At 40.3% G+C, this 17567-nt stretch overlaps 1 protein-coding gene across 1 annotated transcript in view; it reads left to right on the forward strand.

The window, feature by feature from the left end:
• The window catches only part of LOC103898433 (protein Wnt-7a), a 35812-nt gene that overhangs the window by 11838 nt on the left and 6407 nt on the right, over nt 1-17567 (forward strand). The window contains exon 2 of the mRNA XM_009278704.2: nt 713-984. Coding sequence (XP_009276979.1) covers nt 713-984 — 272 coding nt within the window. The remainder of the gene's footprint in view (nt 1-712; nt 985-17567) is intronic.

The raw sequence follows: 17567 nt of genomic DNA on the forward strand, positions 1-17567 counted from the left end.
AATAATATTGGCTTCACCTCTTCCTTACAGCCCTCTGGTGAGGCTGTTACTTTGCCTTGCTTTTGTCATGGTACCTATAACAGGTCAGGATTTTTTTTCCGCCCTGTGAGAAATTTTGAAATTAAACCCAAGACTTATTTCACTGAGTCTGCACAAATGTCGGTGTTGAAAACTTTGTGACACCTACAATGTGAAAAAGATGTTCCAATTCTGTTAAAATATTTTCAGAACAAGATTTCTAACAGAGGTTATTTTCCTCTAAAAATACCTTTTAGCATAGAATTAAATTTCTAAATAAAATCCCGTTTCTGAGCTGATTTTTTGAGAAGTTGAATATGGTGGTTTTAGCAATTTCACCCACAATTCCACCTATTTTCTTTTTCTTTCCTTCTTTTTGAGCTAGAGCATTTGCCACCCCACCCTTTTGCTAGAAAAAGTTTAGTCTGACTACTTCTAATACCATCTGGAAATATATATATGAAGTTGCCTAAATAATACTTTATCTCCTACTACCTCATGGAGAGCTATCATTTTAGAGAGTGAACATCCACAAAAATCAATACTTAGAAGAGTAGAGACCTGCTTATGCCTGCAGATTTACAGCACTTCTAATAATAGCTTTCTGATGTTTGCACTGCAGGAACTTGCCTATCTTTTTCTAACTAATGTCACCATGTTGTATCATGTATTTACGGCACTGTTTTAATTTCAGGTAGCAGAGAAGCAGCATTCACATATGCCATCATTGCTGCTGGAGTAGCACATGCAATCACGGCTGCCTGTACACAGGGCAACCTGAGTGACTGTGGTTGTGACAAAGAAAAACAAGGACAGTACCATAAAGAGGAAGGATGGAAATGGGGAGGCTGCTCTGCTGACATCAGATACGGAATAGGATTCGCCAAAGTGTTTGTGGATGCCCGGGAGATTAAGCAAAATGCAAGGACCCTCATGAACCTGCACAACAACGAGGCCGGGCGGAAGGTGAGTACTTCCGCTCTCCCCCAGACACGGCCATCTCCAGCCTGGGATTGGAGATGGGGTTAGATCATGTGCAGTGCATGAGAACTACAGTGCGCTTTAATGCTAACCTCATTTTACAGTAGACAGGTAGGCACCTTTGCAAGTTATACAAGCTTGTTGGACACTCTGTCCATCAAATATTTGTCTAAATGTTACTCTTTACAGTGAGAAAAAAGCAAAGAAACATTTTATTTGAAAAGTCAAATGGTACTTATGATAAAAAAGCTTGCCTGCTACTGTGTGGGTGAATGGGATTCTCGTCAGGTTCAGACACGAACTTCTCACTTAGTTGAAAAGGGATCATTTTCAACCCAACTGTTTAAACCTTGCTCTTTGTGTGAGGACTACGTCTACAAGGAGAAAAATACTTTAGCAAAAAGACCACAGACTGACTCACTGTTACACCATTATATGGATTTGGTTTATCATTTTGCACAGCAACACTCCTGCCCCCTCCCTGTTCTTTGGGACCGGGTAGCTGAAAGCAGCTACTGCAGAACCAGCGCTCGGGAAGACAGGAATTCAGCAGCTTCCAACACGCATGTTTCCTGGGGATCCTGGGCACTGACTGCCCCAGATTTTCTGCCTTTGCTGTTTGCTGCACTCGGCCACTTTTCTGATTGTCAATGGCAGCCGTTGCACATGCAAGACCAAACCTGATCTCTGCTCCTCAGCTCCTTGCAGATCAGACGATCCCCAGCATGTGTGAGTGGTGGAGGGGCTCTGATTTACACCAGCTAGGAATAGCCAGGGGATGTCTGTGTGCTCCTTGTACAGCTGTGTGCAGGTACAGTCCAGTGCTGCTTTCCATGCGTTACCGTTTTGCTGATCACATCTTACAGAATGAATGTAAATCCTCTTGCTGTCTTAGCTCTCTATCTTACTTTCTTCACTGTTTGCACTCCTGTGCATCAGTACTGATTTTAGCATTATATTAGCGTGACTTAGAAGCAAATGGGAGAAGGAAGTTAGGAACAGCAGTTAATTTGTGGATACTATTTTTGTTGTGATTATTACCTGTAGGGTCTGAGACATCTCCACTTATGCTGGAGCCAAGCAGATGGCATTGAAGAAAAGCCATTTCCACCCCAAACAAAAGCCTAACTTTTCTTTTATTTAATGCTACTGTAGTAGTTTTATAGGTCAGATTATGTTTTTTACTCTGCCTTGTATCCCAAATGCCCGTGTCTGGCTCTTTAGTGCAAACATGGTACTTCAAAACACTAGCAAAATTGACACTGAATTCTGAGAATAACTCAAGGACTAACCATTAATATTTGCTAATCAAATGATCTGAGATTCAGTATCTTTAGTACTTGGCTTCTGGTAGCACGAAGGCACATACTGAAAAGCCTGGTAAAACACCAAGGCCCACAGTCTGCTCTGCTATACAAGCACAAATCCACTGAAATAAAAAATAGCAGAAGAGTTTCACCTTTGTGGGAAAGCTACTTCCCTGAAAGGTCTGCTTTTATTTGATAGGTGCTGGCAGTAAAAGATTCCCAAGAAACAACACACCAGCCTATAGAGGACTGCAAACATAGATGGAACTGGCTACTGTCTTAGAAAATTGTTTCAATTACAAAGCTCAAAGATATAGACAAAAAAAGGAGTTGCATTTCTTGGATCGTTATCACCCGGGTGTGGACCTAGGGTAGAGGAGGAGGGATATTAGTCCTGGAGCCGACCTGTGGGAGGGCAAAGCATTCAGCAGCCTCCCCTTGAGGACATGAGCTCCTTGTGTTTCTCACCTATATGTGCACAATTTGCTGTCCTAAAAGATTATGCCTGGAAGATTCAGCTCTACGCATTGTTATCTGGAAGAACAGTGGTGCGTCCTATCTCTGGCGATCTGCCATTTCTCCAGCAGGCTCAGGAACTGTTCTGATCTAGAGATATTTCTACGCTTCTTCCTGCATCCCTTACAAAATTACTGATCTTTGTTCGAACAAATCTCTGAAATCTTCAGGGGAAGGAAAGAGTAACATGACTGAGAAGAGGTATGTTACTCCACCATCCTGTAGAGAATGAATAAATGATGTTTTTGCTAGAGAGATTCCTTTCAGGCTTTGCTCTTATGTGAAAGATCACAGTATTTAAAGACAATTGGCAGAGGGAGGCCATTACGGGTATTTGGCAAGCTAGGTCTCTCACAACCTAACCCTTTCACAACAAAAACTGTCTTGTTTTGAGGTGGTACTTTCCCTTTTGGAGCAATATGGATCTTATCAGCCTCCACACAATCTATTCTTGGTGGCTTTCCTCTGGGCTACAGATTCTTGTCTAGTTTTACTCACCCGTGGCTAGGTTTTTGATGATATTTATGCATCTAGGAGACAGACTGGCACCTACTGGGCTTCCAAAAATAAAATAGATATTCAATTCTTATTGATTTATCTTCACCTGTAGGCACCGCTATGCTGTTCAAAAGTCAGTCCCCTCTACTTCTCCGGTCTTGCAATGCGAAACTGCACTGTGTGCTGTGCCCCACTCCCCCAGGCGCTCACGAATGACCTGTGAAAAAGTCCTTCTTTAGGATGACATCAGCTGCAGGTGATTCAGGATGCACTCTAGTAAATCATACATATATTATTATATAGTTGTCTTCTTAAGAATCACTAGTAAATTAATCTGTTCCATCTTGGCGAGCCAGAGATGACAGACTACACTGCAGTAGGCAGGCCTGCTGGGCTTACCAGGAAAACTCGGCATAAGTAGGACTGCATGGTATAAACCAACAGAGGACCACAAGGAAAAGCCTGATCCAGACTTTTTGGAGATCTCATTTCAAGACTTTCCACCTTCTCATGGTCTTGTTTTACCTAGGCAGATGTCTCTCTGCTGCCTGCGACGCCAACAACAGCCTCTCTGAACCTACTGACTACAGGACTCTGTCAGAGCAATAGTATGAGCATCTGTCAGCTCTTTCTAGAAGCAAATAAAAATTGATTGTGTCAAATGCGGATGATTTTAGAGGTCATAGGTGGAGAACATCCATGCTGCTAGTCCTTTTCCTGAACAGCCTTGCTAGTGCAATTTTGAAAAATACCCATGTGCACACCCATGATGTGGCGCATCCCACCTGAGATCAGTGTGTGTGAAATGTCTCTATTTCCAGTTGCTCCCCCACTGCAAACTAATGCCAGCGATGCCAACGGTTCCTGCAGAATGAGCACCCATGATGCCTCCACTGCTGGGGTGGAGCGAGTAACAGTCTTCCTTACCGTTAAAAGACAGGGCTCTAACTCTCTGTTTGTCTCTCTGTCTTGACGTCAAACCACCAGGACTGAGTTCTGTAGCACATAGGCACAACTTCAAAGTTCCCAGGCTACTTGGAGGGGAAGGGGCAGAGTTCAAAACAGGGGTCGCATACACCCTACAAAACTGGCCCCAAGCAGCCCGAGAAGCCTCTCATCATTTGTCAAACCTATTGGAGAGCAGCTATTTCTGACCTCCAGAAACAGAGTTTAGGGTGTCTTTCCTCTTTGAATTAGTATTTCCTGAAATGCTGATTCACTGCAGGAAGAAGCAAGCAGTACAGGGAGAACAGGAGGAGAATTCGTAACAGCTGGGTCAGAAAAGAGAGATAAAGCTTGAATTAATTTAAAGGCATAATCCTGATTTGCCCTGCAAACTTCCATGTGAGGGGTTATAATTGCAAGACTAAATTGTCTGTTAGCAAATTTGTCTTCTCAAGTACAAAGTTAATTAAATTACCGTAAGTAACACAATAACGTATGTCTGAGAGATACTTATGCTTCAGGAAATAAAAATGTTATTCTCCAAGTTATCCTGCTAAAAAATAGCAAAGTAGGTACTGAAAGGTTCTACATATTTTGGCTGTAAACTTTTCATTTTGACAGCATGGCAAGGTACATGACCAGACTGCTCTCTCCTCTCTTTTTCTCTGTGACATTGAAATTCCACGAATGGCATCTTGCATCAGCGTTACTTCATATTAAGTATAATGCAATATTATGAGTCATTGTTATAAATCATGGGCACAGGCTGCATTAGAAGGCTTTTGCAATTCAAGAGCACATCAAGGTGGATTTTTATTCAGCGTTTCTCTTTGGAGGCGTACCTAGGTGCACTAACTTTGCAATGTATCTTCATCCTCTGAATCAGTAGCATTTCAGTTTTCCCTTTCAGCTCTAGGGCTGATAGGAAAAGTGCAGTACGTGCCTAACAGAGTTGCTGCAAATATCAAGCAAAGCTATGAGAAACCAGAAGGTGCTTCTGAAGTGGATCATGTAATGATCATAATAGACTGAAGTGTTTAGTATTTTATCCTTTAGGAAAAACTGTAATAATGTTGAAGTGAAACACCAGCATTTGGAAAGCATGGGGTTCAGGAGTTCTCCTAAGCTATTCTGTAAAGCCTACACTTATGACACTCACCCCCTTTACTTGCTAGCATCTCTGACCTCAGAAGGAGATTGCTGCCATAGAACTTTCCTGAACTTCTTCCAGTTCTTGCATAGTGTGCAATCACCACACCACTGCAAGGATTTAACTATCCTCTAGAGGAGACGGCTATTTCTACTTCATTCAAGATACCTTTTACTTTAACTAGCCTATTAGCCTGACTACAAGAAGCATCACGGAACACAAGCTCTTGCAGATGAACCACTTCAAAGGTTGTAAGCATCTAGCACGTTGTTAGAAAAGAGACAAGGCTAATAAAAGAGGCTGCCAAACAATTTAACATTTGTAATTTTTCTGAATATAGGCATGAAATTCTGGAGATTTAATAGTTCTGCCTGAACTAAGTCTTAAAGCATGTGAAAACATGGCAGTATTCCTGCTTGCAGCCGTGGCTCCATTCAGCTGCCTGCAGTGGAGAGGGAGTGCAGCTTGTGGGCTTGCAGCCGTGCTGGGGTGGCCCTGCCCGAGGAAGACCACAACCTTCCAGGGGGACTGCAGCAGTCCAGCGGCTCCTGGTAGGAGCTCTGTTTCCAGAAGACGATCAGGGATGCATACTGCCAGGCAAGCGCAGTGCTAGCAGGGTACAGGTGGTGTGCCAGGAGGACACGGGGCCCATAGTGGGGCCAAAAGATTCCTTCCCACTTATATGTACCAGCTGTAATCTGGCCCTAAGCAATCTCTGCACACAGTGCATCTGGCTAATAGTAACCAAAAACATGTACTTCTGTATTCAGCTGTCTCTCAGCTCCATCAGAAAGAATGTCTCTAATGGGACACGCACAGCGGAATAAAGCTTGCCTGTGTCTGGAGCTGCTGAAAATTACCATAGACTCCAGAGAGTCTAGGAGACCAGCTTCGAGCAGAACAGAACTGGGTGAGGCTGCCCTGATACTCCTGGCACCAGCAATCAAGTGATATTATAGTATCAGCAGCACAGCCACATGTTTCTTGGAGTTCAGAACTTAACAGTGCCCTTGCAATTCCACTTAACATTTTCCAACGGTTTTTCACTTTTTTTTTTTTTTTGGCACAGGCACAGAAATGTTCCTGATTTTTGTATTCAGAAGCTTCTAGTTCTTAATGTTAGGGATGCTCCTTAAATACAAAGCTGATGAATGATTTTCCTCTTTACTGGTAGATATTAACTACTTGTGAAATGATCACAGCTGAGGTACTTTACTGATTTAGAGTGGCTTGAAGTTGGAAAGCATTTTTCAGGGGTAACTTTCCACTTCTAGTTACAAGTTCCTGTGAGGGATCCTGAAGAGAGAAGCATACCCAGGACTAGTTGTGATGCCTGCTTGCTCAAAAGCTTGTTCATTTACATCCAGCTCCCCTTACTACTCCCTCACTTGGCCCTCCATTGTCAACAGATGTGTTGAGCGCGTAAAAGCAACAAGGAAAATGCTTAGCCCTGTGCTGCACCTGCAACACATAACTGACTGAGCCTTTTCCGAGGTTTCTTGCCTCGCTGATAAGAGACCAGGAAAAGGCCTCCTATGCGTCCATTCCCGTAGGAAGATGGGGAGCTCAGTCTGTTGGCAAGTAGGTGCCCCTTGTTGATAGTGGCAGTAGCAATTCTGACAGACTTCAACTGTAGCTGTTTAGACCCCTGACAGATGAGGTTGGTAGACATGTGAACATGGAGCCTGGCAGTGGAGAATGGGGCAGAGCAGTGGCACAGCTGTAATGGGGATAACCATGCCTAAAACACCGCACAAACAATCTTCAGCCAAAGCAACACACAGCACTTCCACTCACAAAGCAATAGTAGTCTTAACAAATCAAAAATGCGGCTCCACTGCTAAAATGTCACGTAACATCTAGAAAATCTGGTGTTAGGTGCACCAAATATGCCTATGTAGAATGTCCTGGTAGATGGCTTGCTTAAGCCATCTTGCTTAAGCTGTACAAAATTTTGCCTAGATTAAACTGGGCAGAAGGAGAAGGTTTAGAAGAAGGTTTATACACGTAGCTTGTGCCTCACTGTGACCAGATAGAATATGTAAAAAACACTTCTGACAAATCTCATTGACATGGCTGTAAGGTACAGGCAAAGAGAAGGACTGTCCACCCACAGACCTGGGTCCAGTTATAGCAGGTTATCTGAGGTAAACGCAGTCCTGTCCCACCCTACAGTTCCCGTGCTTCACAGCCCTCCTGCTCAGAGTACCTCCCTTCTCTCCAAGCACTCCAGCCTCAAGGCCTGGCACCACAGCTGTAGTTCAATGCAATTAGAAAAGGAGTGTTAGATGCAACAAAGTCTTTCCTGGCAACTTCATCACCACTAGTTTGTTGGGGGGCAGCAGGATTTCCAGAAAGGCCAAGCACTGAATTTGGAGGAAGTCCAATTCACTGAATGGGAAGACTCCCATTGAGGTTGGTGGGACCACAGGACCCAGCTGAGTGCTTCCAAAAACCCCATCCCTACTGAGTGTTTGCAGTGCACAACGAGACTCTGCTGGGCAATTTCCTAGGTGTGTAAAAAAATATACATCCTGTGCACTCTTACAGTATTTTGTTTATATTTGAAAGGATCAAAGTTCTATTTTATGGCTTTCCTACTTTTTTTAGATAGTAGTCTTAAAACAAGTCCAAACTTGACAGACAGGCTCTGCATCTTCTCAACAGCCCAGAGTAAAGATAAAGGGAACATTAATGTTGGTCTAAATTATGAGAGGGAATTGGACTGCACAAGAACTGTAATCCGCAAGAATGAATTTTCATTCCACTTGTCCTCCACTTTCAGCTAATCAGAAATTGTGATACATGGTCCTACTTGTATTTTGGCTTTCAACTCCCTCCTATATCTTATGTGGTTGAAAACTGAATTCCTGATTTACACTGAAGATTAGGGAATGATAAATGCTATCACTTACCTGCAGTCGCAATTTTAGAGGATTCTGGCATTATGAGCAAAACATGCATTTCATGTATATGATTACTAGAGCTGACAATCTGTCATGCTGCTGACAAAGATAGCTGAGACTGAGGGCCAGGTTCTGTTAATAAATAAAAAAGATCTCAAATTCCAAATTTAATATCATGCACCTTTTATAACTGAAATAATCAGATGCTTGCTATAATGATTAATTTGCTCAGCAAAGCCACTGGCTGGGTCACACGTTTCTGGACATTTTCTAATTTAATTCAGTCTTTCTCTTTGGACAGTTAGCAACATTTCCCAGAGGGCATACGCTTGTCATTCAGTACTCGGAGGGGAACATCATCTAGACGAAAGTAGTTGCTGTATAGATTATTCAGTTCTCCCACTGTTTTCAGCACCTTTGGATGGGACCCTGGGTAGAGTCTTCAGTGTCTCTCATGTTGCAGAACAAAAGCCCTCATTTCTAAACAAACATTACTGATTTGAAACAAATGCAGCTATCACAAAGCATAAGCACTTCAAAGTAAATACGTGCTATGTTTGGGTACCATAAAACTTATGTTGATCATGTAATAAAAGTAGTAAGAAAGAGGGAAAACACAGCACCTATTAACCTTAACTCTGACCTATGAACATGGCTGTTTTGCCTTGTATTATTTCTATTAACCTGTGCTTTTTGATGTTTTATTGAGAAATTAAATCAGAATCCAAAAGTTTTGAGCTTCATGCCTAAATTTGGGCCTAAGTTGTTGCAAAATTTTCAGAAATAGCTGACGAGCACAGTTCTGCTTCTCCTGTATTCCCCAGATGACATTTGTCAAACTTCAAATTTAGGTTTCCAAACCTAAGACTGGTTTACTTGCATAAAACTAGACACTTCTGTCTCCATATTTTAGCAATTTTAGCAAAAAACCAACAGAAGGCAGGTATTGGTCAAGCTAGCAGGAAACTAATGGTTAGGCCAGGCTGTTCACTGAGAACATTTTTAATACACATATGGGCAGTGTTTATACTACACATAAAGATTACACTGAATTATGCTGGAAATCTTGCACTGTGCAGACTCATTCATTGCATCTCTGACAAAGTATACCCATTCATTACGTAACTCTAGGTTTGCATGGCTGAATCTCTGCTACCATGCTGTGTCAACAGGGACAGAAATGGGTATCTTCTGCAGTTACAACCCAAACCTCTAGAGTCTGAACTGAAAGTATCTCCAGGAACGTTTCCAAGAGCCTTGCAATGATGAGTCAGTAACATGAACTCAGTTACTTGGGCTAAGCAGAGATGCTTGGAACAACACATAACAGAGGTTTTGGTAAAGATGAAAGTTAAACCAAGGTTTGGTTCAAATGCTTTGTGAGACACTTGGTGGCAAACTCTGAAGTCATGAAGCCCTGAACACCCACCAAAAGCAATAATTGCTAGCATTTGCTGTACAAATGGAACAGACTTTTGCTTTAATGGAAAGAATTTCCAGGTATTTTGAAGTAAACAATTAAAAAATCGATTAAATGAAGAACAACCTTTTAGTCCAAGGACACAAACAAGACCTGTGTTGGTACTGGAAGAATGTAGAATGGATCTATTAAAGGATAAGGGTTTCAGGTAATTGCAGAGAGGATGCTTTGCTCATGCCCAATTAGTGCCAAAAGGCACTAGTATTAATTTGCATTAGAACTGGTTATTGAAATGACCCTGAGCCTTCCGGTACTTAAAAGTAAGCTGCACCTAATGGACTACATTTGGTCCCCTGGGACAAACAGAAGGAAAGTGTCAGTATTCACAGACTCTAGATGAGATCTAGGCCAACATCTATTGCTAGTGCTCTAGCAATAGGTTCTCTTGGTAGTGTCAGCCGGTGGCTTACGCTAAGGAAACTAGCCTTGCCTTAAGCATACTAGAGCTTACACTAAATATAAGACCACACACAATTATGAGTACAACCATGTATTCTCTTACAGGGCTATTCCCACATGACTGAGTCATAGCACATACGGTTATCTTTGGGTACATAAATCCTGCAGTCATAAAACAATTAACTATGGAGATGGCACAACAGTTAGCATGTAAATAAAGAAGTTCAATAAGGAGTCAAGAATATGTGTCCAAAAGGCTTGGATTAAGACCGTGGTTAAAAAAGAAAAGCTCCAGGAAATGTAAACAGTGGAGATGCTCTCCTGCAAAAGCATGTCTTGCAGGAGATGGCAATCTTTGTTTGTGAATTGCCCAGGATCTAACAACACTAGCGTTCACGCTGCCACCTGGAGTATTTATAGGATCTGTATCCTCCCTGTGGTCTTTTATTTCATAGAAGTTTCTTCAAAATGTCTACCCTTTGTCATATTTGGTTGAAATTACTAAAAAGATGCAGCCTTTGCCAGTGGGACATGAGAAGATAGGAAGGCAGAAGGGAGACAGACACCAAGTGAGCACTTAGGCTTTGTTTTCTCAGGAAATCAACCTGAGAAGTCTGCCTTGCTGTAGCTGGAGCAAATTTAGGCTAAAAGGTGTAATCGAAGTCTTAAAATATTTTCCAGAACATTATAGATTTAAATAACTATGCTAAGGAATACCTTAGCATTAAGATTTTTTTGTAATTCTATTTAACAGAATTAAACATTATATTAAGCTTCCTCTTAAAGAGAGATTTATAAAGTTAATATCTGATTAATACATTAAATGTGTGCTGAAGACATGCATGGTTTCTTTTATTGATGGGTTTATGTACTGGTGAAACTGGTGCTTAGAAGCTATTGTTACAGGCATCCTATGACCTTCTGAACTAAAGACCTAGAGCGATTGGTTAAAACATCAATCTTGATATCAAGACTCATTTATATATGGCTTATAAAGAGGAACTATTAATGGTATTGTTGGATGGTGATACTTAACTCATCTATGAGTAGTAAACAGGTAGATCTATTAACAAAGAACACTAGCTATGTCTGGTCTGGAGGGTGAGCTGACTGAGGGGAATCACATGCCTCAATACGGTGCACCTTAAAGGTGAATTTCTGTTAATACGTGACTGCTCACCTGCAAGACAAAAACTTCAACTATTGCTTAAAAATACCTGTTAGAATGAAAAGGAGAAAATCTAGTAAGCCAGGTAAGTAAGACAGAAAGCCAAAGAGGACTGCTTAGACTGCACTAGGCATTATGCATAAAATTAGGAAATTCCACTTTCTTCTGTATAGGAGGAAATTTTCATTGACAACAGGCCAGAAGATCCTTGTTAAAATTCTTGGCCTGGATACGGGCATGCTGATCTTGGCAGCTGCTAGGCTACAGAGATAGGCTCTGCTGGTAGGATCTTATCTCTGATAAGTGGAAGCTATTTGAAAACATGGAAGTGTGGATCTATTGTCCCAACTGCAACTGGAGGGGGAAAACTCTTATGTATAAAACTTAATTTGAAAGTCATCTTTGTGGAATAATTATTCTCACAAGAATATTACAGTTAACACCAAAATCATGTTACTTTATGATAATGTGAATATTTTGAGTTGTAAACACCAAGTGTGTGGAAATATGTTCACGAAACACAATGTGTTATTGTGATCAAGTTTCTGCCTTATGATAACTAAACTAATTGCGTGCTGATTAGCTGGAGGAGTAGTGGGAAATTTCTCTTAAAATGACAAGAATAGCTATCACTTTCCTGAGCAGCTGTCGCTTGATGTGCCAGCACGGTGATATCTCACCCAGGGTACAACCACCCTTGGCAATGGGCTTGAAGCCTCTGCCACAGTCTAGGTTGTGTTATTTCTGCAAAATAGTGTGGCTGAAGGGAATGGAAATGAGTTTGAGACAGCTCAGGTGCTCTTTCCTGCTGAATAAATGGTAGGTAGGCAGAGCGGGCAATGGGTACACCTCCAGTGTCATTTACCAAGTTGTGAAAAGCATGTTAGGTATTAGGATTGAAGCTTAAAGACGTCTCTCTGTGAATCAAACATGAAGATACCTGGTGCTTCTTTCTAGATCAAAGGAGTTAATGAAGAAGTTAAGCTAAGAAATACTGTGTTTTTACAAAGGCGGCACTGAAAAATTAATGTAGAAGCACTTTGAAATCACCTAAAAAGCTTGACAGAAAGGAAAAACATCCTTTGTTTACTAAAACTTGGAGAACTAAAATTTATGTAAGCTTTTCAGCATGAGAAATATGCCTTGCATAGTATTATTTGCTGAGTACCTAAGGGTTAACTCTCATAGTTTGGTATGCAACTAAATGAACCTATAATTAACTGTGTGTGCCTATTGGTTAAAAATGTTTGGAAGCAATATGAAGTGATATTATTTTGCAACTAGTACTCCTGCCAGTACCTGGCTTTATTAGTTTAGCACAAGAGGTGTTTTCTGATGAGTTGTCTGGAACAAGTAAGACCGTTCTTTTGGTTTCTATCACTCTTTGGAAACTTTTCCCTCGACAGCTTAAGCATTTGTCAAAATGCTCTACCTGTTTGCTCCCAATTCTTTACTATACAATGCCAGCACCACTTCATTTGAGTGCTTCACTACCAGTGGGGAGAGTTACACGGAAGATGAAGTTTAGTGGGAATGAGTCAACCCTGTACCATTCCTCTCTCTGTGTACATTAGCTGTGATGAGGATGAATTCCAGTTGTGTCATTTCCTGTTTTCCCTACTTTTTTTTACGTGAAGAATGACTCAGGCTCCATGACATGGCCCAAAGTGACGGGCAGCAATGGCATCCCTGCCTGAATAAACCCCAAGACTTTAATTCATTGTGTTCCCGAACTGAGGAATGTAAATAAGTTTTAGTTCATCTTACCTGGGAGTACTTCCAATTTCTTCAGAAATAGCATGCTAAAATATAAACTATAAGCACAATTACTTTCTTTCTCTCTTTTTTTAAAAAACCTACTCCATCCTACATTTTAATGACAGCTTGATGCATTGACATTTAGAAGCCCAGAGTATGGATGAAGATCAGTGTCCCAAGATCAAAACTAAAAACAGACACATTGGACATAGGATGCTAGAAGAATTATATTGACTTTGAAGAGGTCCAGGTCGGCAGACATCACTCAGTTAAGATTTCATTGGCTTCATTACTCTGATCCATACATTGACTGCAGGACTGAGCTCCTAGACTGAAGTAGGGATTAGGGAAAATGATGTTTTTAACAATGGATGTTCGTCATCTTTTTAATACATGGCAAAATATCGCACAGATCAATATTTTAGAGAGGCCTGTTTTAGAAGCATCAGTATTTTGGAGTGATTTTTAATTTGTGACCAGAATGTAAAGAACATAGATATGATCTAAGAAATATTATGTTGGTAACATGGCCAAATCCAGAAAAATTGCTGTCTCATTTTCTTTGTAAATTGTCTTAGAGTCAGTGAACACCATGTTGTTTCTTCATTTTCAAAACTGCTTCATCATCACGTTTTATTCACTTCTGGCATGAACATGCTATCCAGTATCTTTTTGGAGAGGAAGATACGTACTATAGAAAACTCATGTAGTGATAGGAAGGTAAACTAGATAATATAACCAACAACTCTATCTGTAATTCTGTAACACCATCCCCCTTTCCAGTCTATTTTAGCTTCATTGTACAAAGTGCCCAGGTAGGCCAGACAGCAAGACTATTCAGTATTTCACAAACTAAAATCCATCATATCCAGTGTCAGTTTTGCTTGGACAGCAGCAAATAACAATCCTGGATAAATTTTCCCTTAATCTCACAGTCCCATTTCAGTAAGGGGCTAGGAAATCACACTTTCACTTAAACAAATACAGAATATAAAATAACGTGTTGAATGGCTTTAAGACAATTCAGCTATATTCCAATAATAGCGGGTGAAAGCACATTAAAAGAAACCAGATATTTTTCAGAACTATTTTTTCCAAGCTCTTTTTCATGGCTGATCTTTAAACTTCCTACATGATGACACTTACTTGGCACCGCATTGATCCAGTCTAATCTAGGTGATAATAGGTCTCCCAAGAGTTATTTTTTAAAAACAAGTAGTTTATCAAACACATTGACCGTTATGTTTTCAAATTATTTCCATTTTTTTCCGTTAAAATATTTTCCTTGCTTATAAATAGAAAAATCCACAAAAACAAAATGCAAGACAGACCAGTCTTGCAGACAGATGTACCAAGGAGCCATCACAGCAGTAACCCCTCAATAAACTGTCAAGCCAACTTTCAAGTACTGAGCTTTTGTCATTAGCAAGTCAGAAAACAAAAGGTCCCACACCAGGAACCCCCCAATCTCACAGCCTATTTGCCATATAAAACTTACCTAAGCATTAGTTTGGTAATTTGTAGTTGAGAAAAACTTTTAAAACAGGACTTCCTGCCAACAGGAGGAAGGGTGGGTAAGAAGGTTTTGTATTTGATATGACACAGAAAACTTTGTCACTGACCACATCCCTTAAGAGTATATGAAACTCAACCTGAAGCTCACAGTTCCAGTTCATGAATTAGTGGTTTCGATTTACATTTTGATGACCAGAGAGGGAAAGATGAGGGTGCAGGTACTTTCTCTCTGGGGAAAACTGGAATGTGTTCATGAGAGACGTAAAAAGGCAAGGAATCCCACAGACTAGCTTGCAGCTGTTATCAGATATGATGGAAAAGGGAGGGGGTGAGGGAGAAGAGAATACCTGGCATGAGACCTGCTCCGAGGAGGGACTGTCTGACGTGGCAGTGTGGATGTCTGCGTGTATCATTCCTCTCAAATCCGTATCAGATTTTGCTGAGCTATTAACATCAGGTGTTGCCACATCATGCCCACTATCTCGGCAAGCAGTATCTTGATGAAGATAAATAAAAACTTAAGAACCTTATTTGACTTTCACGGGCCATGATTAGATTTGCAGAGCTGCCAGAGAAAAATATTGAGGAATGAGCAAGCTAGATACAGACTCTGAGCCACATACGTGGAATCCACTTTCATAGCTACTTTTGCAAAACTGAGAGGGTTTTGGCAGAAGTTTATCCTAGGAGCAGCTATGGCGGGGTATAAGGTGTTCTCCGAGAAGGACCCCTCAGTAACAGAAAGCTGAAGTATTATAACACCTTGTTTTATTTCACATAGCAGTTCCTACAGTTTGGAAAAAGGCAAGGGTCATGCCTTATGGTTTAATTTGAGAAGAGCATTATTAGGTTGTGTGAGAATCTGTCTTATTAAATCTCTTTTTTAAAAAACAGCGATGTCCTTTTTATCCTAAGTCCAACTGTTCTTCAAAAATAACAATTATGAAAGCATCCCATGTCATTTATTTTCTAATGCTCTTTTGTTTTTTGGTCCCCGAAGTGGTGATGAATTGATTTAGTACATGGCAAGTCATGAAGGTTATCAGAAGTATAAGAAAAATATGTAGGAGAAAATATTTTTTGCTGCATTCCTCTCAGCTTTCACTGGCCTTGCTCTCAGACTTCTGTGTTCATTTGCTATTCTGCACAGTGCTAGTCATTGAATGAAGGGTACTAGGTTTTCTGTCCTCTAATTTAAACAATCTAACTTACCCAGGGAAAGAGAGGAACATCTCATTCAGTTTGCGTGTGCTGACAACAGTGCATGAGTACTGTGACCATACTGAAAGACTAATATTTTTTTCCTTTACTCATTTGATATATTGTGGAAATAGAAGCTGCATTTAGAAAATAATTACTGCATATGGTCAACTGTTTTAATAAAGCTGAAGTAAAGGGCAACTAATATTCCAGGGCAGAAAGTATAAAAATAGTTATGGAACTCTATAAAGTGCATATAAGAAATGTTAAGACCCTCCTGCTTTGTGGCAGCGTAGAGAAAAGCCAGAAATAGTACACAAAAGGTTAAACTTATGAGAGCACAAAATTTCTGAAGTCTTCATTTTTAAGGGTATCGTGAGTTAGAATATAGAAAAAGTGTTTCTGCTCTTTAAAATAGGTTATCCTTTATTGAAGGTAGATGGTGGTATTGGGAAATACCACCCATCTGCGATGTTTCTAGCATGTCATTTATCAGCACTCTCTTGGCTGTCTTCATAATTAGTCCTCAGACCAGCATGTCGCCTGATCTTTAGACATCTATTCCGAGGAAAGTGCAATGGTGATTTGATTGATGTAGGTCACATGCTGTGGTGATTTCCCAGCCATTCTTTATTTGAAACAAAAAATTTCTTGTACTGAGAAAAATGGTTCAACCTGCCAGGGGTAGTAGTATTTCTGGGATAGTCATGGCTCACAGTGTGCAGTGTATGGAATTTGTTTGATACTGACTTCAGATATTATTCTTTTGCACAGATTTACTAATCAAAAACATGAGAAAAAAAATCTTTTGGCTGTGCTTAATAAGGTCTTCATAGTATGTTCAACTGAAATATGAAAGACTGTCTGGAATGAATCACTCTTAACATGGGACACAACCAGTTCCAAACTCATCCACAGTTAGTTTGCCATAGGATATCAATGCAAAATATGTTATGTTTCTACAGAACACATTTTACAACAGCTCTATTAATATAGTTAGTGAACATCCACTGATGGGAAATAATCTTTTCTGTTTCAATATGCCTTTGCTAACTTTAAACTTGCATTTGGGTACTTTTTTATTATGCTGTTTCTCACATTTCTTAAAGATTTCATAGGGTTTGTCTTTAACAGCATTGTTTCTTCTTTTATGCTCTCTTGTGTTCATTTTTGTTTTCCAATGAAAAAGCACCAAGTATTATTTCTACTTTCCTCAAGTTTCAGAGCTCTGGTGTTAAGACAGTCCTACACGTTACTTAAACAGTAGCATCCTTTTGAGATTACTGTCACACTTGAATAAAACAGGTGGCAGAGTCATTTCCTGGTCATTTTAATTAGACATTGTCCTTTTACTGCTTGTCAAATCAATCTTACTTATACATCCACTGCCCTTTTCAATGCCTAGTCTTACTCTAGACCTCACTGCCAGTTGCTCTAGATATGATTTGGTTCTCAAATGAGTTAATTTGTTGAAAGACTAAATATGACATGGCTTTATTGTATTAGCTTAAAACAATATTTTTACTCAATGAATCCTTCTTCAAAAGCAAAAAACATATCTCTAACCTAATTCCTGAAGTTTGAGGAGCTTTGTCTTATAGCTACAATTGCCTCTGAAAGTAATATAAATCATAAGTCCTCATCTGCCACAAGCTGAAAGGGGCAGGTTTGCATCTGTCGGTTGGGCTCTCCAGCCCACAGAAATGTCGTGACCACTCTCCAAGCC

The sequence above is a fragment of the Aptenodytes forsteri genome, unplaced genomic scaffold (genome assembly GCF_000699145.1).
Source record: "Aptenodytes forsteri isolate BGI_AS27 unplaced genomic scaffold, ASM69914v1 Scaffold867, whole genome shotgun sequence".
NCBI lineage: Eukaryota > Metazoa > Chordata > Aves > Sphenisciformes > Spheniscidae > Aptenodytes > Aptenodytes forsteri.